The sequence below is a fragment of the Petaurus breviceps genome, unplaced genomic scaffold (genome assembly GCF_028583685.1).
Source record: "Petaurus breviceps papuanus isolate PSGF00001 unplaced genomic scaffold, PetGlider_PUasm1.0 164, whole genome shotgun sequence".
NCBI lineage: Eukaryota > Metazoa > Chordata > Mammalia > Diprotodontia > Petauridae > Petaurus > Petaurus breviceps.
In genome coordinates this window covers 10654334-10675985 of record NW_027185735.1, presented here as the reverse complement: position 1 = coordinate 10675985, position 21652 = coordinate 10654334, and the positions used below count along the sequence as shown (strand labels likewise).

The 21652-nt window shown below is 38.9% G+C and overlaps 2 protein-coding genes across 2 annotated transcripts in view; both read right to left on the bottom strand.

The window, feature by feature from the left end:
* MIA2 (MIA SH3 domain ER export factor 2) overlaps positions 1-21652 on the bottom strand; it is a 481197-nt gene that overhangs the window by 138857 nt on the left and 320688 nt on the right. The window lies entirely within an intron of this gene.
* PNN (pinin, desmosome associated protein) lies at positions 7357-19724 on the bottom strand. Its single transcript, XM_069082301.1, has 9 exons — positions 19572-19724; positions 18571-18642; positions 17590-17658; positions 13249-13321; positions 13069-13163; positions 12791-12866; positions 11042-11197; positions 10822-10960; positions 7357-9857 (listed from the first exon to the last, which is right to left on the bottom strand). The coding sequence occupies exons 1-9, from the start codon at positions 19682-19684 to the stop codon at positions 8500-8502; spliced, it is 2151 nt and encodes a 716-aa protein (XP_068938402.1). The 5' UTR covers positions 19685-19724; the 3' UTR covers positions 7357-8499.

Here is a 21652-nt window from a genome sequence, read left to right as displayed (position 1 = left end):
AAGTATCTGATATTATCTAGAAGTATCTCATTTGTAGGCAGTAGGGAATGAGCTAGTAGATGGGGAGACATAGAGGAGTGGTAGCTAGGGAAAAGTATTTTGTTTGGGGAAGCCATAGGGATGATGAAGGGGAACTGTAAGGGAGTCAGTTCATATGCCCTTTCCAGAAGCAATTTATTTCTTTCCGTTTCTCATATAGCAGAGATTCTCTCCATTCACACAGCAATCACCATATTTCAGGCCCTCAGCACCTGTCACGTTGACTACTGAAATGGCTTAATTGAACTCTCTGCTTCAAGTCCCTCCCCAGAGAAATTAAAATTAATTTTGTGTAAAATCTAAGTCTAGTCATGTCACCAACACACGCACACACATTTAAAGCTCTTCACAATATTTTTAGTCTTGTACATAACTCCCTTCCACTACTTCTAGCCATTGTGGTCTACTTCCTCATACAACAATCCATCTCCTCTGAGCCTTTGCAATGGTTGTCTCCCCTGAAATGATGTCGCTCCCATACTTCAACTGTCAGAACCTCTGACCACCTTGAAGATTCGGCTCAAACTACACCTTTTTTGGAAAGCTTTTCCCAGTTCTACTAGCTTTCCCCTTGGAGGTTATTTTTTCCATCTATTGGGATTTAAGGGAGCTCAGGACCCCAAAATACTGACACACCAGGTCCTGCCTGAATGAATTCAACCCAAGCCTTCTTTCAGCCACAGGAAAACGAAGTTTATTAAAGATTTACCACATTGGCCAGACTCTTAAGAAATCTCACCATTGACTAGCCTCTTAAGGAATCTGAGAATTTGTGACAATTGTATTGTCTAGCGAGCCAGAATGAATCTGAACACCTTCATGGAGGCAAGAAGGATCTTACATACGGAAAGACTATGAGAGGAATGAATCTAGGGGTGGTTAATTAGTCTGGGTTGACTACAGAAGGTGGTTAGGGAAGATCTTGATGGGGTGATGGGGTGACTAGAGATCAGACTCCAGGAGCAAAGAGAATGGGATTTTGGTGGGATCAAGGGTGGGAAGCAGCTGGGGGCAATCTGGAGGTAATTTAGCAATGGAGGACTTGGCTGGGTTAAGGATAACAGATTTGGCATGAAAAGTCAGATCAAGTGGGAGAATTCACAGTGGAGGTTTCCCAGGGCCTATGGACAAATGGAACTCAAATTCTTCTGGGGTAAAGGGAAAAAGGTCTTGGTTTGAGCCCATACCCTGTCACATCTAACAACGCGTCTTGTACATGCCTATTTAATATATCTACTTCAGTAAGCTCCCTGAGGGCAGGGACTGTTTTTGCTTTTTGTGTCTATGCTCCCAGTAAGTATTTTAAAAATGTCTTTTGATTGGTTGATGTATAGAATAAAAGTTAGGAGGGCAGGGACTTTCGCATTTCCTCTTGTATTTATAGGTAGCTGGCTACCTATCACAGTTCCCATATTGATTAGTAGGGAGGTAAGGAAATGGAAATGAAGCTGTGATTAATGTGGCCAGGCTGGATGGCAAGATTGCTGGGGTGGATGGCTGAAAGCATGGTCTAGGACTGATTCACCACCTAGGACAGCTAAACTCCAGGAAAAGAGTCCCAAAACTGAGATTAAGTACCTATGGTCATACAGTACAATACAAAAAGTTATTAAGCGACTACTATTTAGCACAGTGCCGAGCATATAGTGAGTGCCTAATAAATGTTTTTTATGGAGTGTTGATTGCTAGGCATTGTGCTAAGCACCAAGGATATAAATGAGAAGAGGAAAAACAAGTCTCTACCAACAAGGAGCTTACAATTTAATGGGGGAAGACAACATACAAAAGGCTAATGATAGGAAATGAAGAGTTCCCTGACTTCAGAGACCTTTTTGTATGTAGGATTTGGGAGTTTTTTCCTCTGCCCACCAAGCAGAGGCGCTACTGAGGATTCTAATAAAGTGCGAGTACCAAAGATAAAGCAATCTCCATGCTGATGAGCTTTTCTGGGGACTGGGAAAGGGTAGAGGTTTGTGCTTGTTATGATCATGGTGGAGTAGAATCCAGAGTGAAGAGAATGACATAATCTTCTAGAGATGGGCTCACCAACAATCATATTATTAAGGAGCAGGCTTCTTAACCTCTGGCTGACCCCTTTTCATAAATTCCCTATAAGTCCAAAGAGGTAGAAAGTTATAAAAGAACTGCTAGTCTTCACACTTTTAAACCCATGACTTTACTGAGCAAAACTGTGAAATGTGCCCTCATCGTTGCCAACACATTCCAGATATTCAGCTCCATGGCCCCACACTACATGCTGCTCCATATTCTCTAGGTCCTCCATTGAATCTACCCATCCTGTATTGCATCCATATGGTCATGTTTTGTGTTTTCCAAAGAAACAACTCATTAACTTGATAAGTTTATTTGAGCTTATGAACAGAGGCAAGAAGATTCTCCTGGGTCTATTCTTTCCTTTCTAGAATGGACCTTCAGGAGCTAATAATATATTCTCCCATATTTTCTAACCCAATGGTGACTTTAATAGTAGAAATTAAAGAAAAAGCTTCCAAACAAGGAGAGCTATTCAAAAGTGGAATGGGTTTGCCTTAGGAGGTAGTGGTCTTCAAGCAAAGATTAGATCAGGCATTTTGTTGTTTACTTGTCTAGAAAAGTTAGACTAGATGACCTCTGAGGTCCCTTACACCATTAATATTCTGTTTAATAGTGATCATTTCCTGACTAAATAGTATTAGTAATGTACTACTTAGTTTGAACTATGCGATTTCAAGGGCCTATGACAAATTATGTCTTATAAATTGTTTCTTATAAAAATAGCTAGCATTTATATTGCACCTACCCTGTGCCCAGCACTGTGCTAAGCCCTTTACAAATATCTTCTCATTTGATCCTCAAAATAACCCTGGGAATTAGGATGCTATTATCTTCATTTTATAGTTGAGGAAACTAAGGCTAGCAGAGGTTAAGTGACTTACTTACTCAAGGTCCCAAAGCCAGAAAATATCTAAGGCTGGATTTGAACTCTGGACATCCTGACTCTAGGTCCAACACTTAACCTGCTGTACTATCTACCTGTATGGGGTTTTAAACTGTCCAGTCTGAAAGAAAAACCACCGAGGCTGAGTTCTGAGCCAATGGCACTTTATTAAAGGGTGCATGGTCCCCTCTCTAATGGAGTGGATTTCTGATCTTCCTCATAATCTGAGATGTACCCTTCCTCCAGGGCCTCATTTTTATAAGGTTTGATACCCTGAACATTGTAGAGGGATTACACAAAATACAGGATCCCACTGGTTGATAGATCTTGCTTTGAGGGCCAAAAATGATGTATCAGCCAAAGAAAAAAATGGTATAGCAGCAGAGGGGTTTTGGGCTGGCCAAAGCATGGAAAATTTCCACTAAGTGGTTATAAAATGATGGACATATTGGACAAGAGAGTGGTCCAAAGTATACAAAAATAAGTTGGGAGACTTCCCATGTAACTGAGTGAACTTTGCCACTTTGGGCTTGATCATCATAACAAGCAAAAACAAGGGTGAAGGGCCTCATTAGCTTCCAATGATTAAGCAAGTGAATTTACAATCTGTAGTTCATAGCTCTGGGGCCTAATATACAGAACTTATAATCACCACCCCTATGAAATCTTATCAAATTTATTAATACTGATTGGAACAGAGTAGAGGTTCAAATGAATCATTTCTCACTTCTGCCTCCAGCAGTTCTGAAAACAGAACATTGATAATCATTGGTTTCCAACCAGCAGGCCTGGAGGGTTATGGAATTTCAAAGGGTCCCCCAAATCCATTATCATCTATGGGTTTTCTACACACAGAAGCAATGTCTAATTTATGTATATTACTTTCCAAATCTATGTATAGATGTTCCTGTGATTAATAAAGTTTTTATTGAATTCATAGTACTTTCTGTCATCATATATTTTCTCAGTTAACAGACACTACCAACAATTGACTTTTATATAATACTTTAAGGTTTGCTAAATGTCCTTCATACATTATCTCGTATGCTCTACAACCCTGAGGCAGGGACTATTGTTACTTTTATTTCATATGAAACAGACTGGGAGAGGCAAAGTAACTCACCCAGCATCACTCAGGTAGTACTTGTCTGTGATTATACTTGAACTCCTATCTTCATGACACCAAGTCCTATATTCTAGCCATCAAGCCATGCCACTTCTCTAACAGGATACTATGATGTAGAGTTCTGCAAATTTTTTTTATAGGGAAATGGAGATTCTCAAGAGTTTAAAAAGTTGGGAACCAAAAGGCTATGTTTGACTTTTATATATCATTAAAAATTACAAACATAATAGAAAAATGGAATCTACTTTCAGACAAACAGTAATTTACACTTAGTAGGGTAGCCTCCACTTAGTGAACAGAAAGAACTGAGCAAAGAATTATCAATAGAATGTTAGGGAATCCAAAGGAGAAGACAGTATCTAATCTAGGGAAGCTGTTTCAAATGCTCCAAAGGTTACTAAACTATGTGCCAAGATACAAACATAAAGAATCAATTAACTGTACTCTAAAGGAGTTAACATGAGGGTATTAGCAGTTATAGGGAAATCAAGTTTCATGTAGGATTTGGCATTTGATCTGCATCTTGATGGAATAGAGGAATTCCATGAAGTGCATTCCAGGCATGGTGGGCTGCCAGTAACAAGGCATGAAGAAAGGGATAGAGTATTATATGTGAGCAACAAAAAAAAAGGCTGCTTGGCTAGATTCCAGAGTGTATGATGAGAAATAATGTTATAAGGCTAAAAATACAAATTGGGAATAGGTTTTGAGGGGATTTAAAAGTAAACATTTACATTTTATATTACAGGCCACTGGGAAGCACCTTGAATGTTTCCTCATCTATAAAATTAAGGTATTGGACTCAATGGCCTCCTTTCCTGCTGTGAATTATATAGAGCTTAAGAAAATTTTGCCTTTGGCAGGATGACAGAGGTTGGAGTGGGGAGAGACCAATTAAGCTGTTGCAATAATTTAGGGGAGACCTGAAGGGTCTCCTGAAGAGACCTTAAGTGGTAGCTTTATGAGTAGAAAGGGTCGGATGTGGTAGATATTTTGGCAACTGATTTAGATGAGTTTAAGGTCACTAAATTTGATAATTTATTGATAACCTCAACAAAAATTTTTAGAATGGTAAGAAGTAAGCTAAAAGGGGGCAAAGTTTATATAGGTGCTGAGTGTTATTTGTATATCTTGACCTACCTGCCTACCTACCTAGTTTTAGTAATAGCCCGAGTTTGAAACTTCTTCCTATTAGAAACATTGTGCCTTCATATATAAGAAACTTGTACCTTCATATATAGTTAGGTATAAAAGTTTGGCTCTTTATCCTAGTCTTTATCACACAATCAACTATATTTTATTCCCCTAGCAACAATGTATCAAATACAGTGCATGAGATGAAGACTTTCTCATAACAATTAAGTGTAGGTGGTACCTCTCAAAACCCAGTTAGGCTAATATTGTCAAAATGCTTTTGGGACATCCTACAGCATAGATTATGTTATGCCTTACTTTGCAATGTAGCTTTCATAACCGACACAAAGTAGGTTTATATCTGACTACCCATTTATGATACAATTTAAAAATTACCAACTCATTTATATTATACTTCACATACACATCTCATTTGATCCTTAGGATCAGTTTTATGGACAAGGAAATTGAGTCCCAGAAAGTTTAAAGGTTAATGGACCAGGTCAGATTTATTAAAGTTCCAAATGACAGAAGTCAAGCCTCACTTCTCATCTATGAAACAGGATGCCTACCATAAGTATCAGAAGTCATAATGCAAACTGGTTTATAAAAGAATTACATAAACATAAAGGTTATTCTTCTTGACTTGACAGTGGGGATGGACTCATATGGTGAGGTTCAAGGACATGTTCAACATGAAACCCAAAAGGTTCCATCCTATCTGAAAACCAAGTGCTAGCTAGAATTCTAAAGGCAATTAAGTTTTTGGCAACAAAAGGGTGGGTGGGTTAAAAAATTATAGCTTGTTGGTTCTGAAATCCAACCTTCCATCCAGTGCAGAGATCTTTCCCAAACATAACTGGATTTGGAGTCTGAGAAACTCAAATGACAATACTTCTTATAACCTGATAGCACAACCACTCTTCGTGCCAGGTTTTCATGCCTGCATGGCACAATGAGGAGGGCTGGAGATGAAGACTGCTAAGATCCTTTCAGCTCCAGTCTCTGCTTGAATGCTGTCACTAGTTCAAAGCCTTTACACTGCTAGAATGTAACCTTCTTTAAAATCATTATATTGTAACCCCAGGGCTCCAGCTATAACTCGGAATAAAAAAATCTAAATACTATCTTATTAGCTAGGTATTCATTTATAAATAAAAACAATCTAAAAACCATCACTCTTATCTTCATCTTCTGACCATTTCCTTCAAGTCTTTGGCGTGCATGAAGTAATTCAAACCCTTTCAAATAGATGGCCACATTGGATTACATTCAAATATCCTTCTTAAAATGCATCAAGAAGTAAACACAATACTCCAAATTCAACCTGATGGGAAATGAAGGTGTTTTTTTGAAAAGTGACTATCTTGGAAACACCTTGAAAAATAACATCTTGCCACCAAGTGCAAAAGTACACAAATCATGTTTATCCCAGTATCATTCTCAACTGTCAAGTTAATATAGGTTTTCCTCTCTGTGGGCATTGTCAAGATGGCTTTTCTTTTTTTTGTAATTATGTAGTTAACTTGAAAATTCAGTGACACCTTACTTTATGAAAGAATTCAATGAAAAGTAAATTAAGAATTTAGCCTATTTGAAATTCATACCACTGTTAGGACCAAATTAAAAAGCATGATAAATTACTTTTGTTATAAATATTAAATATAATCTGAACTTAATTCAACTCAAAGTGAACTGAGACCCAGATGCAAACAAAACACAGCAAACCATACACAAAACCATGAAATACAGTCAAAGCAATTTATCTTATAGCACTCGATAATTTTAAGGTTATTTTTATGGCCCCTGTTAGTTTTATAATTTTAATTTCTTTTAAAGGATATTTATTCATTTCTTTAATGTGATTGCTAATCTTATAAAAACAAGCAATTATACAAAGAGAATTAGAAACCAAAGAGATGAAAATATACAGCACTTATTAACATTTCTATTATTTTTTATAGTTTTCCTTTAGTGATCAGATCCATGTTAGGTAGGCCTGGCTTCCAATAAATAACATGGAATGAGAACTGTTAGAATCATTTGCACAATTAACTATTTTAAGTGTTATATTCCATAAACCATTAAAAGAGAAAAGTTAATACAAATACTAGTCACATTAAGTCTAAGTCACATTTATTTGCACATGAACAGTACTGACCAACAGATACTAGGATCATACAAAATTATAAAATACAATTTGATCATCACTGTGTATCACCTTATTTTGCATACATATTCAAGTCTAGATCCGAGTTCCCCTCATTTTGTAAACCTTCATACAACATGAAGAAAATTCTCAATACATATTGGCATTTGTCTTAGCTATAGCCAACACAACCGAGTCAATATCAAATCTCCAAAGTTACATCTTAGACCACCATATTAAAAAAACAAGTTCAGAGGCTACTTTTGGTTCCTTCCCTCAGGGGAATGAAGAAATAAATTTTTTCTCTAAGAGGTATAAATTTATCATATGTATCACTAGAGGCAAGTGATGCTATCATGCTCAGGTAGACAAAAGTCAACCAAGTAACAATTAGCAGTATAATGTACCTAATGACACCTCATATTTGGTTTGAGGATCAGAAACAACAAAAAGGTTTGTGAAAATAAAAAGTGGGACAAAGAAAGGAGAAAATTATTTAAAAGAATGAGGAGAATAAACTACTTTCCTCCTCAAATTTTTATCTTGAGTGGTTTAGTCAAACCAAAAATAACCACCTAAAGGGGTAGGTTAAAGTTAACAGTTATTCATGTAAATAAAAATGGGGAAGAAAAAATGTTCCCCTAAGCACCTCCAGTAGATAGTGGGTAGTAGTTTGGAACTGATTTCTGTGGAGATTACACAAGTGTCAACAAGGACATCTCAAAAAAAAAAATTCTTTAATGTACATTTATTTCTACAAAAACAATGTATGATACAGAATTAGAAGTGAACTCACAAACTTAAAGATTTACCTAGTAAAATATACAGATTCTTAATGTAGAGCATGGGATATTTAAAAAAGATGACAAGGGTTGTTAATCTTTTTTATTTTTTTTACATGTTTTTTGGAACCTCACATAATTTTGATAAATAACTTTTACAAAATTATGTAAAAAGTACAAGAATGTCTGGTAAACAAAGTCTGCATTTTTCCAAAAAGAATTTTACAACATGCAATTCTTAAGGCAGCATTCTCCTTAAAAGGAAAGGTATCCTTTTACACATCAAGAAATCTTCTGCTGCAAATAGGCTAAGGAAGCCTGGTTTCTTCCATTAACGCCTTTTGTCTTTCCTGTCTGATTTACGGTCTCTTTCACTTCTTGAAGATCTTTTGCCTGACCGACTACTTTCTGATATAGACCTTTTTCTGTCAGACCGAGAACTCTTATCCTTTGATCCTTTTGTATCTCTGCTACTACCTTTTGAAGACTTGTGATTGTGACTTCTTTCTAGTCCTGCCGTATCCCTCCGTTTCCGATCCACACTCCTCCTGCGCTTTCTATCCCTGTTATGTCCCCGACCTCGGCTTCGACTCCTACTCTCACTGCTACTAGTGCTGCTACTACTACTGTCTCTGCTGCTGCTTCCACTAGTGCTAGTGCTGCTACTGGAACTACTCCGACTGCTACTGCTGCCACTGCTGGAGCTGCTGCCACTACTACTACTGGTTGAACTACTACTTGAAGTGCTACTGCTACTGCTATGACTTCTACTCTTGCTAGTTTTGTTTCTGGCTCGACCCCTGCTTCTGCTCCTTGTTTTGGTTTTGGTTTTCCTCTCTGTAGGTACTGTCAAGACTGGCTCTATTTGTACCTCAGGAAGTTTGACAGGCTCTATAGCAAACTCTTTCCTCTCGGTCAGATGTCTTGGTTCCTGCATGACCTGAGGTGGCAGCTCTACAAGTGTTAAGGGTAAAGTCTCAGACTGAGGCAAGGACTGGGGCTGGAGCTGGAGTGAGGGCCCGGGGTGAGCCTGGGACTGGGACTGGGGCTGGGGCTGGGGCTGAACCACAAACTCTGGCTGGGACTCAGGTTCTCTCTCTCGTTTCTCTTCTGATTCATTTTCAATTTCTGGAACATTAGCATTCTCCTTCAGAGGAGAAACAGGCTTATACTCTTTCTTTGGCTGAGCCTCACCTTCCAACTCTGGTCCTATTTCTTTGCTATTCTCATTTTCTGAAGGCCCTACACTCTCAACTTGGTTAGTCTCCATTTCCTCCGGTTCTGTGTCTACATTTTTGATACTTTCTCCCTCCTCTTTCACATCCATAATTTCTTCCGGCTGACTATCCTGTTGCTTCTCTTTTTCCCTCACCTCATTCTCCTCCTCCATCTTAACCTCCATTTCCTTTTTATGATCCTCCTCCTGTTCTCTCTCTGCATCACTATGAGCTACACCTACTTCTTTTTCCTCTTCCTCTCCTGCATCCTCTATCTCTACATCATTGTGCTGATTACCTGTCTCCTCCATCTCTTCCTCACGCTGAGCCACCTTACCCTCTTCTTGTTCCGACTTCTGTTCTTCATTATGCACCACCTGAGGTTCTTTTTCCTTCATTGATTGTCTTCTAGGCCTAGCCTCCATTTTATTTATTTGTTCTGCAAACTCATTTCGTCTACCTTCAAACATAGCTGAAGAACAAAGAAGATATTTAAGTGTAAATTTAACCCCTGTGAACAAACATAATTTAAATGACAATTTTACTTCATTTTAAAAATAAATTTTCACAAATTTCCTTCATTTATTTCAAATAGGATAGGGGATACAAAACTGATCTTGGAGTTGAAAGGCCAAGGTTTACATTATGTATCTGACAAACCCTGGTTGTGTGACTCTGGGTAAGCCACTTAACTCTTAAAGTGCTCCAGAACCCTCTAAGACTAAGCAACATTGCTAGAAGGAACTCCTCCCCTGGTAGCTCCCTACAGCAGTAAAAATGCCAATTGAGAAGAAAAAAAAATGTATATACTGGCATACAGATATGGGTACATATCTTTATACACCTTTTTTTGGTGGGAAGAGAGTTAATAGATAGCAAGAGTAGACTGAATGGCAAAGTACATGAGGGAAAAGACCTACTAAAATTGATTACAATGAAATTGGCAACGTAGACAAAATTAATACCATATACTCTAAATGAAGGGAAACAACTCTGCTATACAATTTTATGCTAAATATAATAAAGGACACAGCTTTTGTTTAACTGAACTAGTTCTGTGACAACACATATTGTGCTCTAATTGTTCTGTTCCCAAGGAGACACAAGTTACTTAATCACCACCTTGCAGTGTCTATATTTCCATAAGTACTTCCTCCAAGCAATCTGTCCCCCACCCCCGACTTCATTAAGATTCACAGGACCTGGCTACTGGTGATAGGAATATCAGGCAAAAAGATATAGGAATAAACACAGGTCATAAAATATCAAGTTTCAGGTAAAATTCTGCATCAAATAAATGCACTTCCATTCCCAAACTCATTTTTACCTTTGATAGTTTTGGATACATCAATATCAAATCAAGTTATTAAAGGAAAAAAAATATACCAAAATACATGTGTAGAGCTTCCCCAATTGGATTCTGCATGAACATTTACCGTTCATTTTTCTCTGTGACTCTTCTATCAGCTTTTGCGTAGCTGGACACATTCTTCCAGGAATGTAGAACAAATGGGGCTTTGTTTTAGTTCTTATATATTTAATTATTTTGGAATTATGCTCATTCCATTCTTCTTGCTAAAGAAAGGGAAGGTAAACATCAGTATTTTTGAAAACATGTAAGAATTCTGAGATCAGCATATTTCTGACAATACTTACCAACTGAGCAAGTTCAACCTTTTGTTCCAAAAGTCGCAGTTCTGTCTGTTTAGCACGCCTCTCTTCAAAAAGTTCTCTCCTTTCATTTTCAACTTGTTTTCTCTCTTCTTCTGCTTGCACTTCAAGTTTTTGTTCAATTTCTTGACGCCTCTTTTGCTAAAAATGAAGAATTTGTTTTAATATTTTTGTTTTACAATGATACAAAGAACTAAGAAAGCTTCTGTTTCAATGAACTATGAGAGAAGTTAATTTTAAGCAGCTGAAACTTAACATTTGAACTATACAAGCAAATTCACAAAACTAACCCATGGTCACTAGCATAATTTTAAGTTTCTCAATTCTCTATTACTAATCAGGACACACTTGGAATTGGGAAAATTTTCATGTAAATCATGATTAAATACTTAATAGAAATTTTTCACCCTCAAAGCCATTTATTCTTTGGATCTCACATAGCACTTGGTTTGCAATTCAAATAAAATAACATTATTAAAAGGTACCTACATTTACATTTCATTAATTAGAGAATTACAGAGTCAGAAGAGATCTCAGAGGTCGTCCAGTCCAACATATATATGTATGAAGTAGAATCTTTTCTAACATATCCCCAACAAAGCCAATCAGCCTTTCCTAGAAGACCTCCAGTAAGGAGGGGGGGGTCTCACTCAATTTTTGGACAGCTCTTTTTGTTAAGATATTTCCCCCCCTTCCACCCAAAAAGATATTTTCCCTTAATCTTCCTTTCTTCTCTGTAGTTTCAACCTAGTTCTGCTTCCACAAAAATCACCTTGGGAGATCTGTGTCTTCCTTTGCTATCTTTGAGACCTCGGACCAGGCACTGTGAAAAGCAGTCACTAATCTAATGAAACCCAAAAGGCCAAAACTGTAAGCACCCAATCAGATATTCTTCTAAATAACACCTGGAAAATTCAGACTAGGCTCAGAGTGAGGAGACCCAAGAACATTAGTCTAACACCTGATTTTTCTTACCTATAAAATGGGGTATTTGTAGATTTATTTGCTAGTTTGCAAGATGGGGTGTTTATAATAGTAGTACCTACCCTCAAGGGGGGCTGTGAGGATTAAATAGGAAAATATATGTAAAGTATTTTGCAAATCCTAAATCACTATAGAAATTGAGAGAGAGGCATAGTAGACATAAGATCAGACTCAAGAGTGAGGAAAACCTGGGCTCAGTGTTTCAGACAACTCTGTAAGACTAAGTGGAAAAGTAAGTGTCACTATATATTGGTAGAAAGAATTACTTTATTGCAATTTATCTATACTAATGAAATCATAGGTCTAATGCAAAATATGTTTATTATTTATATGGACTATGGTCTCATCCATAACATTTTGCTGATATATAAAGCTCTACTAGTTACTATCCCCCTCAAGCAGCATTTAGCAAAGCATTTCTCCAGGAACCATTTTGTGGTTTAAACAAACTTATTCTAAAGGTCAAAAATAAATTTCTAAAAATTTTGTTTCTTTTAGATACTTGCTTACCCCTGTACTCAAATAATGTCAGAAATAAATGACATCACTGCATCTTCACAGAACAAAATGACAAAAATCTTCACAGGTTAGTTCAACAGACACTTTAGTTAGTTTCATTTTAAAGTTGCCACAAAGTGCTTTCAATTAAAAGGTAATAAGAATCATATTCCAAATATTTTTCAATAAATTAATGATTATATTGACAATTCATACAAAACAGAATAATTAAAGCAAGAATTGTATACATACTCTTTCCGTAGCTACAGTGGATTCCTGTTTAAATTTTTGAAGGGTACCCATTAACAAGCCAAATATACGTCGATTCCTAAAAGTCAGAAACAATAATTAAAATTTAGTTTCAATAGGATCATATTTATTAAATCCACCCCAAATCACACAAAAACAAAAAGTTAATTCTATCCCCTTGAAATAATTAGAAAGAACATTTGTATTCCTCAAAGGGAAAATGGCAAGATATTCTTTCTGGGATTAATACTATCTGCCTCATGTGTCAAGTAATTGAATACCTTTGTTTTCCCTTTTCATCCATATTTTGATCCTGAATAAGGTCTCGACGTGTACGCTCTTTGGAGGTAGCTACAACTGAAGACTGCAACGCTGGCTAGAAGACAAAACAAAAACTTATCATAAATTACAACTATATGCCCACCATATACCTGTAATGTGAATTCTTTCCATCACATTACCTTTTTAACATCATCATCCTCTGCGTCGCTTTCTTGGCGTGATTCTCTTCTTGTCCGACGCTCCCCTCCCAGCCTGATGTTGAATGAACAATTGAGGATGATCATTACTAAAACTGAGTTAAGTGAGCATCAAAAGTCAACATATTCTTCAGCAATAGCACTAGAATACCATCACTAATCATGTCATCTACCAATACCAATTTACCAAATTATGAAAAATCTCCATATACCTTTCAATTTCACCTTCATATGACTATTCAAAACATTTATTTCACTTTTAAGAGTGGGAAGATAGGGGTGGCTAGGTGGCGCAGTGAGTAAAGCATTTGCCCTGAGTTCAGCTCCAGCCTCAGACACTTAACACACACACACACACAAAAACTAGCCATGTAACCTTGGGCAAGTTACTTAACCCCAACTGCCCTCCAAAAAGAAAAAAAAAAAGTGGGAGGATAAAATTTTTTGGTGCTATCAAAGAAACATGAATCGGGGGGCAGAGTAAAAGCATGACCTTCTCGAGGCTCCGGCTTCCACCTTCCCCAATCCATGTAAAAAGGGGACTCTAAACAAACTTTGGAGTTGCAGAACCCACAAAATGACAGAGAAGCTAACCTCCCACTGAGGACAGCCCAGCAGGCCGGTGGTAATCCAGTGCAGCACTCTGGGAGCCAAGCCCAGCCCCACGCTGAGGCTTTAGCCCCAGGGTGGGCCTGACCAGCCTCAGCCAGAGGGACTCCAGATCAGCAGCAGCTGTAGCCGTCTCCAGATTTCTCCAAACACAGATGGGAAGGACAAAGTGAGAGGTCAGTGCAGTCTGGACTTTGGGACCAGTAAGTGGGAGTGTGTGGCTTTTACCCCCGGGGCGAGAAGCCACTGAGCTGCAGGCACAGCCAGCCAGCGCCACGTGGCAGCTTCAGCTCCTAGCCTGCAGAGTGTAGGGGGACCAAGCACCAGTCTGAGACGTCTGCTTTAACCTGCTTGGATCTGGACTGCAGTCTAGGGTGGAGGTCCTGGGGTGTGTGTCCAGCTTGCCAGAGCGTGTGGAGGCCTCAGAGAAAGCACCCATCTAATACCTCCGGCAGCTGAGAAAACCCCAGTGTTTGGGACAAAAGCTCCCCTATCTGGTGGCAGAGTCCTACTGTGGCAAAAGGCCCAGGGGTCAAGTGACTGAGCAGCGACATGACCAGGCAAAGGAAGCAAAGCAAACAGAAGAATCCAACATTACACTCCTATTTTGGGGACAAAAAGGATCAAAGCATGGAACAGGAGGAAAACAGTGAAATCAGAACTCCTGCACCAAAAGCTTCAAAGGAAAATACAAGCTGGTTACAGGCCATAGAGGAACTTAAAAAGCAGATAAGAGAAGTAGAGGAAAAATTCGGAAGAGAAATGATAACAATGCAAGAAAATTATGAGAGTCAACAGCCTGACTGAGGAAAATAATACCTTAAAAAACAGACTGACTCAAATGGCAAAGGAGGCTCAAAAAGGCAATGAGGAGAAGAATGCCTTAAAAAGTCGAATTTGCCAGATGGAAAAAGAATCTCAAAAGCTCACTGAGGAGAATCGTTCCTTCAGAATTAGATTGGAGCAAATGGAAGCGAATCACTTTATGAGAAATCAAGATGTTGTTAAACAGATCCAAACACATGAAAGCATAGAAGGAAATGTGAAGTATCTCATGGGAAAAACCACTGACCTGGAAAACAGATCCAGGAGAGGTATTTTAAAAATTATTGGACTACCTGAAAGCCACGACCAAAGTAAGAACCTAGAAATCATCCTCCAGGAAGTTCTCAAAGAAAACTGCCCTGATTTTTTAGAACGAGAGGGCAAAATAGAGGTTGAAAGAATCCACCGACCACCTCCTGAAAAAGATCCCCAAAAGAAAATTCCTAGGAATATTATAGCCGGGTTCCGGAATTCCCAGATTAAGGAGAGAATATTACAAGCAGCCAGGAAGAAACAATTTGAATATTGTGGAAACACAATCAGGATAACCCAGGATTTGGCAGCTTCTACACTGAGCGAGTGAAGGGCTTGGAATATGATATTCCAGAGGTCAAAAGAGCTGGGATTAAAACCAAGAGTCACCTACCCAGCAAAACTGAGTATCATGTTTCAGGGGAAAATATGATCATTCAGTGGAATAGAGGACTTTCAAGCATTCTTGCTGAAAAAAACAGAGTTGAATAGAAAATTTGACGTTCAGATACAAGAAGAAAAAGAAGCATGAGAAGGTAAACAGGGAAAAGAAATCATAAAGAACTTATCAAAGTTGAACTATTAACATTCCTACATGGAAAAACAGTAATTGTAACTTATGAAACTTTTCTCAGTAGTTGAAGGAATTAGAAATATATATATGAGGGTATATGGACGTATGAATACATATGTGAATGTGTGTATATATGTTTACAGGTATATATAGCTAGACGGCACAGGACCAATTTAACAGGAAGGGATGATACTTAAAAGGTGAAATTAAGAGGTGAGAGGAATATAATGAGAGGAGATTGGGAGACAGATTGGGGTAAACTATCTCATACAGAAAAGGAAAGGGAAAATGGTTACAATGGAGGGGAAGGATAGGAAGGCAAAAGGGAATGGGTCAATCTTATTCCCATTGAATTTGGCTTGAGGAGGGAGTGAAATACACACTAAATAGGGTATCTCACCCTTCAGGAGAGTAGGGGGGCAAGGGGATGAGAGGAGGAATGATAGGAGGGAGGGCAGGCTGGTGGGGAGGGAATTTGGAAGCACCCACTTTTGAAAAGGGACCAGATCAAAGTAGAGAATAGAACAAGTGGGAGGTGGGATAGAAGGGAGGGAAATATAGTCAGTCTTTGACAATATATCTACTATGTTATTGTTTTACATTACATTGTGCACATGTACAACCTATACTGAACTGCTTATCTTCCCAGTAAGGGTGGGTGACAAGAGAGGAAGGGAATGAATTTGGAACTCAAAGTTTTAAAATCAAATATTCATATACACACACACACACTATTATTAATACCATCTTACATGTAATTGGGAAATAAAATATACAGGCACTGAGGCATAGAGACCCACTGGAAAAGTCGAAAGGGGTATGGGAGAAAATATGGGAGAGAGCAGATTGGAGGAGGGGATATCCTGTAGGACTGTTATTTTGGGGCGGTGGGTAGGGGAAAAACGGGGAGAAAATTTGTAACTCAAAATCTGTCGGAAACGAATTATGTAAATCAGAAGTTAATAAAGCATTAAAAAAAGAAACTTGAATCACTGACTTTTGTCTTTAAAAGAAAATAAAATTTTTGCCTATGGTCTATTCAATTTGTCTGGACTTATACAATGTTATATAACAATAAAAATCCTCAACGGTTAACCCCTGAATTAGAAATGATTACTGAAATAACATTTTCCCTAGTTTATCTTTCTTATGTAATCTCTTTGTCACAACACCTAAAATTGAATTAATGCTTATTTAAAGGTTATGGTAATGTTTCATTGATAATCCTTAAGAGACTGAAAACAAAGGAAAGAAGTATTCTAGGTTTACATAAAGTGAACTGGAAAAAAATGCCTTCATAAACTCATGAACAACCATTACTACGAACAAATTACCTTTTATCACTCAAGTCCAATAACAAGAAAATTTTAGGGATGAGATAGAAACAAACTTAACTATCTAACAAACTCAATAAAATGATACTGAGAATTTGATATTGAACATAAGGGTAATGGAAATTAGGTAACACACTTGAAGGTGGGTCCCCACCCTGAGGACAAAAAAAGTAGGTAAGACACAGAAGCATTTGGAAATATTTATGGTTTGGTTTTTAAAAAAATATTTCAATTTATTCCCAGGGAGTAGGTAACTTAAGAGGTCTCTAATTCCTAAGGAATCCTGGCCAGAGGTTGCCTGTCTAGGTTCACTTAAATTCTTAAGTAGCAAAGGGAACTTTGGAAATGTGTATACCAGGAGTATATATATATATATGGCCCTCAAGTCCTTTTGACTGAATCTGAACTTCACAGAACAAATCCTATTAATAAAAGGTTCATTCTATAAAACTTAGACTCAGTCAAAACGCCTCACCTGAGGACCTATAAGATCATATGTAGCCTCGAGGCCAGTTTCCCAACCCTTGGTGTATACTATTATAGTCAATTTACCAAGTAATAACAACTGCTATTTATTTAGCCAAATTTACAAAGGCTTTACATACATTTCATTTGATCTTCAAAACTACTCTGATAATACCAGTATACTGAGCATCTATAACTGGTTGAAAATGATCTTGTATCCTATTTCAAGAAAATGGAATCTACAACTATTGCCACTAAACATACCTACTGACTGCCCCTTCAAGATCTCTCTGTTTGGCTGGGGGTCCTCCTCCACTATCTGAGAATCCACGCCTAAAATGAAAAAAATACCAAGACTTTGTCTTACCAAGGTAAGTATATATGCCAGTTTTTACAATAAAATTACAAGTAATTAGTTGAATACAAAAATGTTCTTAGAAAGGTCATACCAAAAAAAAAAAAGAAGCCAAGAAACTGCAATAAGAAAGTCTTTACATGAAGGGAAGAATGCTAGATCTCTCCCCTACCAAAAGATGGTGAACCCACAAACCTTAAAATGACACTGCATTTCCTCTCAGCTATTTCCATTTCTCCTCAAACTCAATTTGTTATGTAACAGTATGCAAAGAACTGAATTTTACTAGACCCAATACCCACACAAAAGAGTTCCAAAATTAATATACTGAAATACCCGATAATTTCACCACAGTGTTAGTACTCTTAAAAAAAAAGGTTTCACCTCCCCGCCCTGACCAAATTTTAGTAAGTCCTAGATTAAACTCTTTTAAACAAAAAAAGTGTAAAAAGTGCTAAAGGCACATTTACTAGTTAAGATATCTTAAGGGAATTTTAAAGATGAGATTTCAAGTATAAAGGATAGGGATCATGCCAGTGATTTCACAAGTAAAGGGAATTTTCAGGTGAGGAAACTCCCCCTATCAATGCAGGCTGGCATCTTATCTGCAATTTATCTTCTTACAGAACTGTCTAGAGAACAGAGAGGTTTAACCAATTTGCCCAGTGTGACACTGCCAGCATGTGTCAGAAATGGGACTTCAATCAAAATCCTACTCTGCATAGAGACTGGCTCTCTATCCACTAAGCCATGTGGCCTCATAAAACCAGACACAAAAAAATTTGTTTCATATCAGAATCCACTATGAATTTGAAACTTTAATAGCTGTTATTTTTTAAATAAGGGTTAGTAAATACTTCGGTTCAAGGGAAATGAAAGGTGGCACTTACCTTAGCAATAAACTACCACGACCCCTACCTCCACCAGGGCCTGAGAGGGCCAACAATCGAGCTTGGATGGGTCTGTAAAAAGATTTGGGAATTGGTATGTTGTGAAACAACAGCTCATAATACACGGAAATGATAAAGAACCACTGAACCAACTGTAAAAGGAAACAAATTTTAAAAGTGGAAAATCACTAAGGTGAACCTCTTACACATCTTCGGTGCATGTTGGTGTTTTAGCTTAAGTTTAGCCCATTAAGTATTTTCTTACAGATGTTAATTAGAAAGATGTTCCGGGTGGACACAACCTCAAACCGCCACAAATTCCAAAGTCGGGGTGGCCTAGGCCACCTCTGGTTTACAAATTCACCACAATTAACATATCACTCCCCTCATTCATGATTTATATTGGCCAAGGGTGGAGGTGAAAAGTCCGAAATCTCCTTTATACACTAGGGTTGAGTCAGAAAACACCAAAATCTTCATACATACACGTACAGGGAGGCCAGGGAGGAAAATGGGCCCCTGCCGCCAAGCCACAGGGAGAGCAGGAAGCCAAAACGTGGTCTGGAGGCTTCACCGGGCACCGCCGGGCCCGAGGAGTCTGGGGGGCCTCGGGGGTCCCCCGGCCCGGGGCTAGGACAAGGGAGGCCGTGAGCCTTTGTGGCGTGCTGGCCGGGGGCTGCAGCACATCGTGGGGACGCCGGGCCCGGAGCGGGAAGCAGGGGCACCAGGGCCCGGCCTTTCCGAGGGCCTTTCCCGCTGCAGGTCCAACACGACCCGCGCTCTCCCTCCCCCGAAGACCCACGAGACCAACGCAGGGCGGCGACGGGCTCCCAGGACACCCCCCCCTGCCCAGGGGAGGAGGCCCTGCAGTCGCCCCCCAAAGAAGGTCCGGCGGCTCCTGCCCTCCCCCAGATGCGGCCCAGACTTTCCTCCTCCCCTGCCCCCACTTCGCCAAGGCCCCGCGTCCTCATGGCGGCGACGGCCCTTTAGGGGAACCTCACCTCACGTCATTAGGATCCCGGCCGGTGAGCTTCCGGATATTCTCGTCAACATTTTTTAAGCTTTCCTTGGCTTTTTCCAGCTGCTCCTGCAAAGTTCTCACTGCGACCGCCATCTTCTCCACCCGCGGCTGGTATGGACGCAGCTCTCAAGTCAGGTCGTCCCGCGTCGCGAGATCACGACGGGAGTGATAGTTAAACTTAGCCAATCAGGGTGGGCGTTGCTCTAGGCTGTCGACCACTTAGAGCCTTCAGGGGTGGAACTAACTCTCTTGACCAATAAATAAAGCCACAAGGCGGCAACCTGCGCAGCCAATGGAGTGACTTCCTTTTGGGACTAGTGATCTGGCCGGAGTTCGAGGGGAGGCGGGGCTTTTCATTTACTGGAGAACTGTATCTCCCAACCTCTGTAGGTTTCAAGTTCCCAGGGCCCTTCTTCTTGCCGCTGTAACATTTGTTTTGGATGGGGGGTAATTTGTATGCATTAATGGGGAGGGAAGGACAAGTTGCCTTTCTATTATTAGAATAATAGAATGGGAATGAAGGATGGAAGAAAATATGGGATGGGAAATAGTGTATTACACATGTGACTCAAATCTACATATACATCCCTCATCAATCTCCTAAGCTTCATGCAAAACGTTTATGTTTCAGCGGTGTGCCAAGCTCTACAAGGAAGAGAAAAAGAAAGAAAGGACTTTCCCTCAAGGAGGTTACACTTAATGGGAAGACTATCACACATATAAGTATAGAACTCTTGTGTGGTGTGACTGTGTCAATGCACTGCCTTTGGGAGTGACTGGGGGACAGCCTCATCAGCCTTAATAACTTTCTGCCATTACTGCCTGTTCATTAAAATCTCAGGGTTCAAAAGTAGTCTAGTAGATATACTCTGGAATATTTTCGGAAATGCCCAAAATTGCAAAGACTCACTAATTGGCTCTCACACTAGACTCAAATCAAGGAAATATTTTGTGCTGTGGGCCTCTCAATCTTGAACCAATTTAGGGACTTAGACAAAATTATTGCTAATGGCTACATACTTTATTAGTAGTGTCAAGTAACATGAATTGAATGTAAACCAAATCTACCCCATTTGGTTTTAGTGTTTTGACTTAGTTTCACTCTTTTTGATTGAATCAATAAATGGTGTGAACAAGGCCTGTATACCCTGAATCAGTCAAGGGCATTGTGTGAAAGAAAGACTTGGGTCATGCCCTAAGCACTGATTATAAAAGGGGAAAACTATCTTAAAATTGGGGAAGAAGACATTTTGTTTGGATTCAAGAGGTTGAAGCAAGGGTGTAGTAAAAAGAGAGTACTGAGCTATGGCAGAGAAGTATTGAGTAAAGGATATATTGAGCAGAGGAAATATTGAGTAGAATCCCTGAGTTCTACAGGCATCACAAAGAGGAGTATCCAGGCTGAGAGAAGTTCTAGGAAAGATGAGATCTTTCCCCAACTTCCCTTCCCAATTCCTGATTCTCCCTAGACACTATAATCTGCTGTTTCTTACCCAGATGTTACAGTAAATTGAATTTTACCTCAACCACAAAAAAAAATGGCAGTGATTAACTAGAGACAGATAAATATAAATGTAAGGTGTAGCAGAGTACCTAGGCTTTGCCTAACATTTTACTAACTTTTCCTGAGACCTCAAAAATACTATGATTGAATTCAGAACTTTTCATCTAAAATAAACTCCCTAAAACTGAGCTAATTATTATAACAGGGTGTTACATGAAGATAAGTTTATACAACAAAATATATGTCTGCAATGAGGCTCATGACTAAGGTCACCTCTTTTTCCTTTTCTCTACCCTACTCCCAGCTTGTAAAGGTTGGAGAGTCACTGGAAAAAAAAAAAGGGTTACTATGCTCTAGAAAAAATATGAAGAAACCCACTGACTCTACTTCTACTCTCACCAATTGCCATTATTGTAAGTTCAACATGGTCTTAACTCCTCCTACTCTCTGATCTATATGTTTATCTATTTATCTCATTCTTGCCTCTCTGTAGCCCCAGAACTTAAGCAGATGTCTGTTCCTCAAGGCTACCGGACCCCTCCCCAAACAAACAGTTC